This window comes from Amblyomma maculatum, chromosome 9, assembly GCF_055883805.1.
Source record: "Amblyomma maculatum isolate TAMU_Amacu chromosome 9, ASM5588380v1, whole genome shotgun sequence".
Taxonomy (NCBI): Eukaryota; Metazoa; Arthropoda; class Arachnida; order Ixodida; family Ixodidae; genus Amblyomma; species Amblyomma maculatum.
Window position 1 is genome coordinate 129,083,909 of NC_139352.1, and position 14,711 is coordinate 129,098,619.

The 14,711-nt window shown below is 44.5% G+C and overlaps 1 protein-coding gene across 2 annotated transcripts in view; it reads left to right on the forward strand.

The window, feature by feature from the left end:
- Positions 1 to 14,711, forward strand: part of LOC146180373 (uncharacterized) — an 80,764-nt gene continuing 66,053 nt past the window's right edge. The window contains exons 1-2 of one of the 2 annotated variants that reach the window (XM_084579567.1): positions 1 to 143; positions 9,770 to 9,898. In XM_084579567.1, coding sequence (XP_084435693.1) covers positions 119 to 143; positions 9,770 to 9,898 — 154 coding nt within the window. In that variant the 5' untranslated portion in view covers positions 1 to 118. Of the gene's footprint in view, positions 144 to 4,887; positions 6,546 to 9,769; positions 9,899 to 14,711 lie in introns of those variants that run through there. The other variant, XM_084579566.1, reaches the window with a different exon arrangement.

Below are 14,711 nucleotides of genomic sequence, written 5' to 3' on the forward strand. Positions count from 1 at the left end.
GTGCCTGAATCGGAACGTTCCCATGATGCCTGCTGATTAAATAACGCATGCGCACTGGGGTCATTGCAAATGGCGGATTGTGTTATTGTTCCATGGCGCACATCACGGGGATAAAATTATGCTCGAAAAAATATCTCAAGCAGGTGAGTTGACGTTTCCTTTGCTTTCACGCCGCACCGGTTAGGAAGTAGGTTTTGCATGGACCGCTTTTTTGTCCGCTACGACGCTGCGAAAGGGCTGATCATCGCTCTGATCCACGGGTGTTCAGACGATTTTTGCCATCGACCCATTTGAGCCTTTTGAAAATCGTCCCTCGCGTTGATGAAACAGTTTCGATACGTCATTGCCTATGAGTCTGGTAACAGGGGCGTACCGTAGGCAGTGTTTCAACCGTGGTTGACCTCTGTGCAAAGCGAGAAAGTTGTGTTCGGCAGGGCAACTTCGAATCAGTTCCACTCCCCCCCTCCTCCTGTTTGTTGCGTTGGCTGGACGAGGACCGCAGAAGCCTAGGCACTGTTAGGCTTAGCTGGAGCCCGATTTTTATCCCGTATCGCCAACGAATGCGCTTGCAAACTGCCGCCAACGCGTCGCGCACTGTCGACAGTGCTTTGGGGACCGCCAGTGTGGGGCGATCCCGGTCCTAGCATGGCATGAGGCCCAATGTCGTTCCGGCCGCGCGGAGCGATTCACAGCTCGGATGTGATACACGGCTCATCTGTTCGGTAACCTTCAGCAACCAAAACCAGCAATCAATGCTATATGCGCGCCGGACACGAGGAACCCGGCATCGGAATGATGCGAGCAGCACCGGCAAACTTGTTTTGCAGTGTTTTTCGCGCAGAGAGTTGCATTTTTCAGCGTCGTTCACCACGAAACCGACAGCTCAGCTCTAGGCAAAACCCCGCGACGCTTGTTAAATCCTCGGCAGTTGCTGTGTTCCCGGCGCATTAAATACGTGCTGTGTGTCGTATCATTTATACGTGTGCATTGCAACGTTCCTACGTGCGTTGCCAGTTCGTCCGAGCGTGCTTGGCGCTGCGGACAGCATACGTGCGCTGTCGGGCTGGTCCGCTCTTACGGGACCCCCATCGATTTTGAGCGACACGGGACGGCGTTAGGCCTACTTCCCTACTAGTCCTAGCGTTGGACGTGCGGCGGCCACCGCCGTTGGTCATCATCACGGCTGTCGATTCCGAGCGCCCGGCTCCAGTGCCCAGGCTTCCGCCGCGTGTGCGAACTCGTCTCTCAACTTGCGACGTCGCCGGATGCCGACCTGCGACTGTCCTGTCATACGCGGCCGGCGCCAGCCCGAAGTCGGTTTCGGGGTCTGCAAATTGCGCGTCGCGCGGGGTCGCCTCTCCTCCGAGCGCGCACAGCTTTTCGCCGTCGCATCCCTCGCGCTCGTCCGGATGCTTTCGCGTTGCTTGAAAAAGGTGGCTGAGATCGGCTATCCATGTTTTCAAGAGCGGTTTTCGGAGCAGCGCTTAAGAACTAGCTGTTTTTTCTTTTTTTTTTTTCTTGCGACTACGGAAATGCCCCTACGGGGGTCGTCGTGTGCATGGTTCCAGCGTGGCCGGGCACAGCGCTCGATGGTGGAGGGGAGGCCATTTGGAGGACGCTTGTTCGGTGTTTCGGAACAAGGTCCGAGCTGTGTTCGAACGAACGTAGGGTTCATTTCCGAAGTGAAAAAGAGCAAGAGAGACGCGTCAAAACAGTCAGGCGGAAATGCAGTGAGCGCTCCGTTCGCGTCTTGTGTTCTTGCGTCGCCCCAGCTTCTGCGTGTTTGACATCCAGGCACGCCCACTCGGGCCGAATTAATAACCCGGCTTGCGCCGCATGCCGCTCCCGGGTATGATCGCCGCTTTGTCGACCCGTCTGCAATTTGGCGCCACTTGCTATGCGAGTTCGGACCCCGTTGGCGTTGTTGACGTGTGTGTATCCGCAGGCCTTTTCCTCGCTGCCTGCTTTTTGATAATTTGTTTTTTCAAGTCACCGCTGCAATTTCTTGGCGCTGTTCTCGGCGAAAAATTTTCAGATACGCACGCAGCATGCAGTACGCAACTGGTTTAGAAATAATGAAGCCAAATCGATCGAAAAAGGCCCTCAATTCTGTCAATACCTCGCCTACAACTTGCTCCCTTGTCATCTTACTGTATTTCCATGCCTACTTGGATAACGTGAACCTATCCTCCTACTTACATGGCCTTGTGCAATTGCATGCATATGTAGGTGAAAATGTAGTATGAAAGTCCTGGAAGGCATTTTTTTTTTCATTTCAATAAAGAAATGTGTGGTGCTGGCTCCTTAAACTGACCACACACAGTTTCATCCTACTGTCGTCTGTGAAGTTTGGGTACCTGCAATCCAGGCTTTAGCAGTGTTATTGACACATTCATGAAGCACAGGAACATTTCCGGAGGGTCTTCATTGACGTTAATCATTATCAGAACAGGGCAGCTGATGTGCCCAAACTTGCACTTTGTGGATGATCGGCGACTGTGGGCTGACTTGCTGCATGTACTGTGCAGCCATTAACATGGAAACTTAGCTGACACTTTCTGACAACTATGAAAATACGGGATCAGTAGAAAAGGCATGGTCGATGCTTGTCTCGCCATATGTTTTGTTGCAGCTGAAAGGCATAGCTTTGTCTGCAGCTGTTCAAATGGAAGGGTCATTAGTATTCTGCCCCAGTGCAGAAAAGCATGAAAGCAAATCTCCAGGCACTTGTTGGTGCAGCAGAGTGGGGTGCTGAGGAAGCTGTTGACCCCCTCCCCCTCTCACTCTCTTAAAAAAGTCAGTATCGTGATCCTTCGGTTGAAAACAAAATTTGTGTGGCCAAAGAGGCTCAAGGCTTGTGCTCACCAACTGTGTGAACCAGGGTGCTGCTGCTGTTCCAAGGAAGCACGGATGCTGTGCTGCTCTGTTGTATGTATGTGGTGGGGAATCTTTTTTTTTTATAACTATATACATTTTAATCTGTACTGCATTAACTTGCAGACTTGCGATGATTCACTTTGCTTGAAAAAAGTAGAAAAAAAATTGCATCCTCACAGCTTTTCGGTAACTCATATTCAGAAAAGGGCGCTGAAACTATTCTAAGGAAGGGCGTCATGCAGGATCTGTTGCCTCACTGGTCTTTGTTTGGCCAGTCAATGCATATGCTGAAATTTCTTTGTGTGACATCTTGCACGAACTCTTGTCCAGGCTGTGGTATCAGATAATTGAGCACAAGCAAGCAGTACTTTGCAGTGGTGAAAATCCTTAAACCTCACTGGAATGCTTGCATGCTGGGAGTGTCATTAACATTTTGATTGACCTCAAAGGGACACTAAAGAGAAAAATGAAGTGGGCTTGCATTGATAGAATGCAAATTCCTTATTACAAAAAAATCCACTCTTACTGAAAATAGCTGTTATAAGGTAGTAAACAGGAAGAACAGAAATACAGGTATCACCGCCACAGCCGAAACAGTCGAGACTCGCAACTACAAATCGCGTGACTCGCTAGTGATCCTGGAGGCTGACAAATTCAAATTACGTTGTCAGTTTGAATGCAGTAGTAGGTTTTGTCCCGAATATGATAACATATCATATGTAAACGACGGCAAAAAAACAACGTAAGCGTTGCAAGGCAAATACAAAAATATACTTGGAGGCACCATAGGCGCCCACTTCAGTTTTGGTTATGTTCTGGGTCAGGCACTTTGTGCGTGCTGAGATAGTTTCGTTTTGGACCTGCGGCGCCTGAAATATGAGCTCGGAGCAGCAGATGCGCCTGGCTCGTTCACATTTGAACATTCGAAGGCACGAGCGAGCAAAATCTGCTGCCGCCTACATGCTCCTTCGTTCACACTTCTGAGCCAACATATCCCCCTCGTCGCTGCTTCGACTGCGAGCTCCAGTTAACCCTGACCTGACCGCAGCTATGTACGCCACGAAAAGCATACATATGCTAAGTGTTGAAGGAAAACGGCATTATCATTCAATTGTTCACTAAATCATGGCACATCTGACCCACATACTGTGGCAACAAGAGCTTCAACGTGCTATTTGCAGGCATCGTAAACAAAAGGGGCATACTTGCTGCTCATACCAAGGAGAGCGTCGATCTTATTCCAAATGTCATTGTTCCCCTATTGCATCCTTGCCTATTGCGCTGGTCGCCCGGCGAGAAAAGGGCCTTGGATAAAAAGTAAAAATAAAAAATAGCAAAGCACCACAAATACATTAAAGAAAGCTAAAAAAAATCAATTTGTAGAAACAAAAAACGACACCACCATCGTGATTCGAACTGACTACTGCGTGCTCCTTAACGTTTCACGTTAACCACTCGGCAACACCGAGACATACGAGGCTGGGAAATATTTCTGCATTTTATGTCACGGCCGCATTTATAATGGAACTTCATGTTTCGAGGTTTGCAGGCCATTGCTGCCACTCTAAAAATTACAACTTCTTGACCATCGGAGCATGCTTCCTGCTCTCAGGACTAGCAACTAATGTTCTGGATGTCTATGCGCACTATATTGTGCACTGGAATCATTTTAAGATGTGGAATTTCATAGTGCTGGCAAATTTAGGAGCACCAGCTCTTCGGTCATGCTCTGCTACCGGGGACGTAATTTTCGCTGAATATGGAGCCGTAGCACAAACCTTCAAGGAAAAAAGTGCGGTGAAGCTTCAAAACTGGCAAGCGCAGCAGTGAGGACACTATTTTGCTGGTAACTAAATCTTATTTGTATAAACATTTGGGGAAGCATTGCGATGACCGAGGGCTCGGTTTGTTTATACGCAGTGCAAGAAGGAGCGCAAAAGCTTGAGAAACACGTAAAGTATTATGCATTACAAGCGCTCTGTTTTTTCTTCCTTTATGGGCCCATCGCTCGGTAAGTTACTCTCTTCATTGTTTTATTTATTTCTGCTTTGGTCGTCACTTATTGTGAGCCGATTGTCAATTGAGTACGCCGTTGCCATGTTGGCCCTTGAGGGATGCTAACCGGTCGACGCCGCAGGCCGCGCCGGCTCAACTTCCTCAAATTCGCTCTCCGCATGCCAGTAATCTGGAGTCTCCTCTTGCCATAGTGTGTGTCATTCTATCGTACTACGTAGTAGGAGTAAACAGAATTCGACTGGCGGGAACAGAAAAAAAACCTCAACTTCTTATCACAATATCTCAGCAGTAATACAATTTTTTGCTCCCGTATATGCGGCAACAATGTCAGAATGCCATTTATTAGATTTTAATAGCATATTTGGGTGTCTTTAGTGCCTTTTCAAGGCAAGGCCATTCTATGATGGGATTTGGGCACGTGCCAGGAGTTTGTTTACATCTTCAATGCAAAGTAGGAAGTAATGGTCCGGACATTGTCTTCTGGGTGGAAGTGCCTCATCTTCTGCATATTTCGCTTGTGCCTCATTGTCTACATTTCTCCTGCATTTGTGTGGAGGGCATGCAGGTATAATTTAATAGCATTCTTGCTTTCACTAATAAGTTTATTGTATAAGCTTGGTGGTACACACTCTTTCCTTTTTTTCTTATCAACATTCTCATCGACATTTTTTTTTTTCATGGTGAAGCATGTTCCACATCAACTATTAGTCATTCTTCTTGCTGCTTTTAATACATGAACTTGTTTGAGGGTTTGCAGGTAGGCAACACTTAATGTATGGGCATTGCAGAGGTATGCTGGATAATTGAGGTTAAAACTAGTCCAGTATCATGTTGATAGTGATTGCAGCCCTCAATGATTTGAAAGGGACACTGCATCCAATTCTTATTGTCTCATTCTCATTGCCTCATGTGGCTATTGTTGTTGTGTTGACATTTGTCCAGCGGCAAAACATACTGAGAAAGGAATGGTACTAAATGCTGGAAATTTCTTTTTTACCACCGCTTTATTTTAACTTGCCATGATCATCACTTGAAGGTGAATGCAGGATTCGCACACATTCTTGAAATCTTTGGGCCCTTGATGTTTTAAGATGTGTAAGAGCCCCTGAAATTTGTTTCAATATGGATGTGGTTCTTGCACTTTTTAAGTGTTCAGTTTCTTGTTGATTCCAGAGAGGTTTTGTTAGAAACGGCATAAAGAGAATTTAAACAGAGAATTTAGCGATCAATGTTGTTTGTCAGATTTTATGCAAACCGATGCTAGAAACTAAGAGCAGTGACCGCGATGACAATTGCGCGCCGACAAACGGAATGGGAACATACGCGTCATCGATATAAGTTTTAGTGGGTCGTGCTCATCATTCTATCCAAGGAATTCAAAACACTGTGGCGCCGTCTAGTAACAAACGTTAAACTCACATCGTAGGTGTTGTGAAAGGAGGGTGGCTTTTATATACATATAAGAATTTATTGGGAACATGTTAAGAGGTTCATAAAAATCTGTGTGCAGGTCTGTGTGCAAAGTCAAGAAACTGTCAAGGGTCAACTGTCAACTGTCAGTTAAATACAACTGTCAAGTTAAATACAGATGTTTGGCTGCGGTGATGGCCTAGTGGTCTACAGCAATGGCCAATCTGGTCGTGCTTGCCCAGGTTTGAAAACCCACTCGTTGCTCTAAAGTGCTTTATTTTATTTCATTTGAGGCCACAAAACTTTGTTCACACAACGGCTTAATGGCTGAGAGGAAGTACTAGTTTTTAAGAAAAAAAAAAGCATCTAGCAAGAAGGAAAATCAAGAATGATAGAGCTCTAGCTGGATGTTGAGAATTTGCCTAATGGGACAAAAAGCTGCAGGAAATGTTTGCTCTTGCATGATTGTGCAGGTGGTCTCCTGGAGGTCATTGAGGTTAAATATTATGTAACTGGCCGTGTTTGTGTTGAATGGCCAGGAACAAAAAGGCAGAGCAGATGCCCATGGAAAGGAAGCTAGAGGCAAGCTTTTAGGTAGTCCTTGCATAAACAATTTCTATTCAAGAGGGTGAATTTTTTTTTTTTTTTGCTGTTCTTGGCTATTGCTTCATGTTCTTGAATTTCAGGTCAAATATTCTGTATATAAACATTGTGAATAGCTGAGCTGCCCTGCCTCATTTATTCTGCACTCACACAAAAAAAGACTGTCTTGACACTCTGCAGTCGGCTTGTGGAGAAGGGTGGGGCAGGAGGAGTTTACTTCTGCATTTAATTTTTAGAACGCAAGCTTTACTGCAATCATTTTTTAGTTTCACATTTTTCCGCATTATTCCTGGATCTAGTACCTCATGCATTCAATAGAGGGCACCATATAGTCGTGCGCCATGTTTCATCTCGTGCTGTTCAGCAAACGTCGTCTTTTTGTGAAGTTCCATCTGCGCTGCTTCTTTCATTTAACCTAGGTAAATATGCCATTTTGCTAAAGACAGAGACCGTAGACGTGCCAGATGGGTTGCCGAGACCATTGAACAGAGAAGCCAGACTAGCCCGTTGCCGAGAAGCCTACCAGCACTGAAGTGAACCAAGATAGAACTGGCAGCTGTGACTATGGCAGTAGAAAATGGCTGACGCTTGTGAAACTTCCTTAAAGGATAGTTGAACCTGTACAACTTTTTTACATTATTTTTTAGGTTTTAAATGTTCTGGTCACAGAGTGCTAACTGGCACGCATAATTTCCCCTTAGGATTTATTAGAAAACCAATAGTTTGTAATGTCGTAGCAAATAGTAGGATACAAACAGCAGTTGATGTTAATGGACCGTGATTCACGCCATCCTGTAGTACTTCGCAACCAATCACAACTGTGAACAAAAGTAGCATTTGACATTTGTCTACATCAGACAGGCCAGGGGCCAAAATTTCATGAATTTTTAATTTCGTCTAATAATTAGATTCTTGTTTATGTAACTATAGCTTTAGCAGTGGACTGTTATGTTGGTCACTAAGGAATCAGTTTGCAGTCACTGCGCACTTGAGGTGTATCCGACTATAGACCCTTCTTACAAGGGCTCCCTGGCATTTCCACGTTGCTTGCTGAGCCGGTTTATGCATTGGGGGCTAAACTCCTGGACAACTTTTTGTGGCTCTGTAGCAAAGGCTAGGCAGGAAAGGCCTTTGTGTTCCTGCCTTGGATAATGGGATGTTTGCTGCTCATGTTGCTCACTCTCCATGGCACAAGAACGGGTGCTTTCCTGCCAAGCCTTCGCTGTAGAGCTGCAGGAAGTTTTCCAGGGGTATAAGTCCACCAAAAAGTATGGCAACGTGAACAAGCAATCATTGCTTTTCAGAGCACAAGTAAAATGGAGCACTATTTTTATAAATTTAAAAGCACGGTGTGTGGCATACCAGAGCTCTTATTTCAGTTTTGAAATATTGGATGCAGGGTTCTAGATGCTTGTGAAGGTTCTTCAAAATAGCTTTAATTCCTTCTTTAGTGATTGTGCTCCAGGCCCTCTCAAGAGCATGATGGTTCTGTGGTTCAATCAATTTGTACATGAAAGAGTAAGTTTTTTCTCTCCGGGATATCCTGAACAGCAAATCCAATGTGTTGAGAGGGAGGGGAAATTAGCGGCCAAACTTAATTTGTCCAGAAGGTGAGGAAGTTCGCCTGACACCACTCCAAGGCCTTCTGTGCAGTTTGGGTAGAGGCCCAGCCTTGCTGCAATCGATTGTCACTTTACTGCATTCTCTTCAGCACAGGGAATGATGTTGCCTTCCAGGATCAGCTGTGTCTTGGCATTGAATTTGGCCTCTTTTGCATAGAAATGAGCTTCGTCTGAAGGTCTGAAATCTTGCCAAAAATTGTGATGCTCTTGGGGAAATATTTTTCTTCCACTCACACAGTTGGCAGACTGCCGTTTGGCAGCCAACCTTGGTGATTTTATGAATTTTAGGCCGGTTTGAGAGTGAAATTCTCGTTAAAGGAATCTGGTTCGGGCTTCACTATGGTTCAGCTGCTGCATCTTGTGGCAGTTGGCCAGTCTTGTTTCCCTTATCTGGTACACGAGCAGCCATCCTTTTACGGATTTGTGTACTTATAGTCCGAGGTCCTGTTTGATGCGTACATACCGGCTAGCTCTCCAGATTCATCCAGGAGACTCCCTGTTTTCGACTAAACTTCTCGATTGTGTGGTGACTGCTTTACAAAATCTGAAAAATTGCTTCTGCCCACGTAAGCATGCTTTTGCGAAAATTGCACCATGTATTGTGCAGCTGCATCATAATATCCAGTGTCACCATCAGTGGCTATATTAGCATCATCGGCATCACCAGCTAAGCAGCTGATCAAGGCAAAGTCAAGCCGATGTCAAAGTAGCTGGTTGTGGGTTCATGCTTGCTGTTGCAGCTGCTCATGCATTTGTTCAGGGTTTACTAAGGTGCCTGTGTGCGATGCGTAGTATAAAGCTAGAATTCTCATGTGCTTTTGAAGTCATGGCACTATCTAAGCCGTAGAAGAGATATTTGTAAAAGTTTTTCAGATCTTGCGTGAATTTCTGTTCTTCGTGACACAGAAGAAAAAAAAAACGAACATTTTGTATGTTGCACATGTGGATGCGACGTCAGCATGTCTCGCAGTGGTAAAGATGATTTGAAACTAAAGCTATAATTGAATTCAACGAATCAACACGCAGCACATGCTGCCAGCATCTGCTGCTTGTGAAGGGCTGTCAGACTGGACCATGCTTTGAGCTTAACTACTCGGACAGATTTTTAGAGCTAGCAAAGTCTGCTACTGCACGATCCCTCCTAAATGACTCATTGGATTCTGCGTGAAAGCATGGGTGGCCTCCCCATTTCCTCCCCCCTCCAACATAAAAGACATGCATGGGGGTTGTGCTGTTTGCAGATATGGAGGAAGGGGAAGGCCAGGACCTAGCCACCACAGTACTGACCTGTGAGGGGGACCTGCGCGACCCCGGATTCCCGGGGCGTCTCCGGAGCCTCGTGCTGCGCCTCAGGGAGCTCATCTCTGATGGTGAGTGACAATGGAATCCCTGTCACTGGGGTGCTGTGGGATTAACCTTGTCATCTTTTTCTTAATCTTTTATCATGGCAGAAAAAGTGTCAAGTTCTGTGGCTGTGTATTGGAAAGAGTCTGTGTCTTGTTAACTTTAAATAAATAAATGTTTTGCCAGACTGGGCTTGATTAATGAGGCTTCTGTAGCGTGCTCTAGTTTTAGGCAGATTTGACTTGTTCGTCATACTTGCGACACACAACTATGTTCTTCATTGAACACGCGCGCACACACACATACACACATATCATGGCCACCTGTGTGGGATTCATCTCTTTCATTTTGAAAGCATGCAGTTTTGCTACAATACTTGCCACTCATGCTGCTAAGTGTGCCATTTCCTGACATGCTCTAATGTTCACGTGAAGTCTAGTGTTCCTGTTTTTACCACACACAGCAGCAGGTGTACTGTGGCACTCTTTTTCAGAGCGGGGAAAAGGACTGCATAGATGTCAGGGGTGTGGGAAATGGCACATTTACATGTTGCTGCGAATATGATGTCCGGGTTGGGCTTGCGGTACGCATCTCTTAGCAGAGTACAAACGCAGCCTAGACTTAGCTTATGCAAAAATGCTAAACTTCCAGCTGACATTTATTGGGTGAAACTACTACTTATATACTGATTTTAAAACAACAAAAAAGACAAGTAGGCAGTAGAGGGCTGTGCTGCTTTTTGAGAATCCCGCAATGTGTGCTGCGTCTGCTGTCTCCCCCGTCGGTTTCTGTGTGGGCTATTAATTAGTCCCAGTTTATGCATTAGCCTTCAGTGGTGTAAAGAAACACATTTTTGTGTAGTTAATGGCTTGAAGACTGCTAATTCAGCGTAGAGGCTGGACTAAAATCGCAACCGTAACTGAGGCCAGACGTGCCTGAACTACTTGGTGTTAAACACTGTGAGGAAAGCCCTGCCACGGTAGCCTTGGCTGCATAGCCACAGAAAGCTGTCCTCGAGTATAGAGATGGTGTTACCACCGCCGTACCTCTGATGTGGATTGGTAGCTGGTGGTGCTCACAGAAATGCATGCAATGCTTGTTCTCAAGTTTACAGCGAGTTTCTGCTGAAGGAAAGGAACCTTCTGCAATAGACGAGTGACTAATCCAATTTTGGAGAAAAAAAGCATGCTATTGTCAAATGCTGCGGTAAAGAGGCATGGATTATAGGAAAGCTAGGCTCTCAGCAACCCTTCTCTTAGAGTCACTGACATCATTGTGTATGCATTTTGAGTTGTATTGTTTGTGGGGCTGATATTCTCGTTGCGTGACAGTAATTGCTGTACAAGCATTTACTAAGCCCACATAGATGCGAGCTTTGGCCTTTGACCTGCCTTAGAAGGGATATATGACGTGGTTCAGTATATTGTCCTTGACTCCAGGATTAAGCTGTTCAATCGTACTGTATGAACCATATTATAGGTCGAGTGGGAATATAGGTAGACCCCCTCATTATGAATTAAAAAATAAATAAATAACTAAAAAAAAATGGAGAAGCGTATATATTTACAACATCGCTGTGTCCCTGCATCACCGGAGATACGATCTCACTCTAAACTTTCAGCAGCATTGTCAGTTTTTTGCTGCTTGCCACCTCCCAGAGTGTGCCATCTAGTTCCATCAAGCATGTTGCTTAAACGGCATTTCTTAAAAAGTTGCGTGCGAACAGCTGATCTTGTCCACGGCACCACACGCTCTTTTCTGAACTGCCGAACTGTTGCTGAGAGAGCGGCTATGTTGCTAATCGCTTCGGCGAATATCACTTTTTCTGGAAAGGCACTGTAAACTGCCTCTGTATGCTGTTAGTCATTGCTAAAGAGGCATTTTATACTCTCATAGGTCGAACGAAAGAGCGCATGCGAAGATGAATGCGCTTAAGACGAAAAAGAAACGCCAGCCACTGCAGGATGTCGATACGGTTTTGGCTATCCGTTCAAGAGCAGGCACACCACTTGTTGCCAGACTGTGCCTCAAATTCTGTTAAAGGGACAGAACACTGTCCAAAATATGTCATGAGATTATGGTGGAGATCGAAAGACCTTTCCTCATATATTACACATCGAGCACTACAATATCGAAGAAAACAGGCTTTATAATTTTAATTTGGCATCGAAAATCACATAAAAACAATTGAGGCGCTATCTGGCGGAGAAACCCTATAATTTTCGGTGTAGTCCCCCACGTGACTATGTCAGCAAAATATTGCCGATTATCGCAAGTGCACAATTCTTCTTCCTTCTAGGAGTGCTTGTCATAATTCGTTATATTTTGCGCTCTCTCCACTGCGTCCTTAAATAAAAACTACCCTTCCTTTTGCACCGCGAAAGGCATGCTTTCAGGTTTTGCCACTAGATGGCGCCACATTGTTTGGAATTCCGTGACTGAAGCGATGATAGTACCCAGTAAAACTTTCGTTGACGAGGTGTACATTATTGTGCCGTAACAGCCTTGAGTGTGAAACTGAAAAGGGCGTTACTCTATGGAAAAAAAATGTCGAATTACTGCCTGGCGAGTGAAATTTATATTTGCTTTTGGTACATGCTTTTTGTCGACCACCAGACGCCATCGCGGTCGCTGCTCATGGTTTCCAGCATCGGACTATACATAAAAACGGGCGCATGCTCTGATCGAAAAATTTTCGTTAAAATTTTCTACACCGTTTCTACCAAAACCGCTATGGAATTGAAAAGACATCAGTCTTTCTATTGCGGCAAAAAAAATTTGAGGCTTAAATTCCAGTGTTCTGTCCCTTTAAAGACTGCTATATAAGACTAAGGGCGACTTTAGCTTGCTTTTTTTTTTTTTTTTTAGAAAAAGAAAAACATATGTTCACATGTAGTTTGCTGAACTCACTACGAGGCAAGTGTAGTTTTGCAGTTAATGTCAATGAATTGGATAATATGACACTGTGCCAGTGACTTAAAGCGAGTATAGAGGAGGCCAACATTACAGGAAACCAAGGAAAGCTTATGGTAATTTTTGTATGCGGGGTATTTGATAAATGGTAAATTAGTGGTGTAATAATTTTTGAAAGTGCCACCATATTTTTCGTGTGACAGGATTATTGCATACCTGACAGAATTCAGGACCTTCTGCAAATTGTCTTATTATGTCGAAGTGCAAGCTACGATTTAGTCGCTGCAAAGATACTGGAAATAACTGCGCATATAAGCCAAGTGATTTAATGGAATGATTTTTTATCACTGAAGTTATTGAACAGTAATTCAGTCTTGTGCAGAGCAGAATTTTAGGGTTATTTTCCAAGCAGGTGGCGAGTCTAAAACTTTTCCGAAAGGAATAAATTTTATTTGGAGTTATGCGACTATCAAGATTGATTTATTCCTGGGGTAAACACTGGTGAGTAAAGAGGAAAAGAAAATGGTTACGTTGGCATGAAACTTAATGCAATCTTGTTAAAAACAGCAGGTTCCCATTGGAGAGTGCAGTAATGATCATACTCGTTAGCAGTGGCATACATTCATCTGCAGTTACCAAGTAATAATTGGAGTAACATTTGAGCTACGTGGGCTTTTTGAAATGTTTATGCAGCCCTCGGAACCAAATTTGCATGTTACCTCTGTTACGGATGTGCAGTCATCATCCTCAGCCTGACTACCCACTGCAGGGCGAAGGCCTCTCCCATATTTCTTCAATTAACCCGGTCCTGTGCATTAATTGGAGAAATATGGGAGAAATATGGATGTGCAGTAACTTTCAAGAAAAAATTATGTATGGGATGTTTAGCATCATGAAGCAACATCAGCTTGAGGGACGCCGCAGTGGCTTGCTTCGGTGGTGTTTCATTGTATGGCTTCCAGAAGCAGCTATGTTATTGGAAATTTCATGTTTGCAGGGCATAAAATTGCCCATAATGCTTGCACTTGTTTGAGAGATCACAATGAGAAGTCAGCGGGAACATTGGAAAGGAATGCACTGGAGCTAGAGATTCAGAACTTGTCCCAAAAAAAGAAAAAAAAAAAGAGTAGTGCAAAAAATGATTGTGGGGTGAGCTGCTAGTACTACTCATCAAGAATGTTATGATTAAAGAGCGACATAACTCTCCTTATCAAAGGCAACAGTATCCACTGAAAAGTCAGAGAAAAGGAAGCAAAAATGGTGGCAGTGAAGCCTAAGTGTCAGCAGATCTTAGTGATCCAAAAAATTACGTCTGGTGCTCCTTGAAAATTGCAAAATTGCTTCTTTGTATTCTGAAAATCTTCAATTTAAGGCCAGGGATTCTGCATGCACCCTGCAGTCAGTTTATGAGACACACCATGGTGGAAAAATTCGTATTCATGTAATAACCACCTGAGGCCTCTTAACATGCTCCGAAGAATGCTTTTGTATTTCGCCTTGCATCGTAATGCGATTGTAATGGTTGGAAAGTGAACTTGCAAACTCATACTCAGCAGCAGAATGCAATACCCTGAATGCAGAAGTCAATATAAAACTAGTGGTCTTGCATGGGGTCTAACGTCTTGAAACGTCACATTGGCTATGAGGGATGTCATAGGGGAGGGCTTTGCATGAATTTAGGCCACTTGAGGTTCTTTAGCACATATTGACATCATACAGTATACCAGCATTCTTGGATTTTGCCTTTATCAAAGTGTGGTTAGGTTACCATAGTCTATCCTATGGCCTTTGGAGTCTGCAGCCAAACGAAGCCACTGAGCTGCCGTGGGGCAGGATTATGTCGAAATAGTCATAGAATTAATTGTGAATGCATCCATGCATGCTTTGTAGAAATCCTGTGGTTGATAATGGTTGAAATAACATATT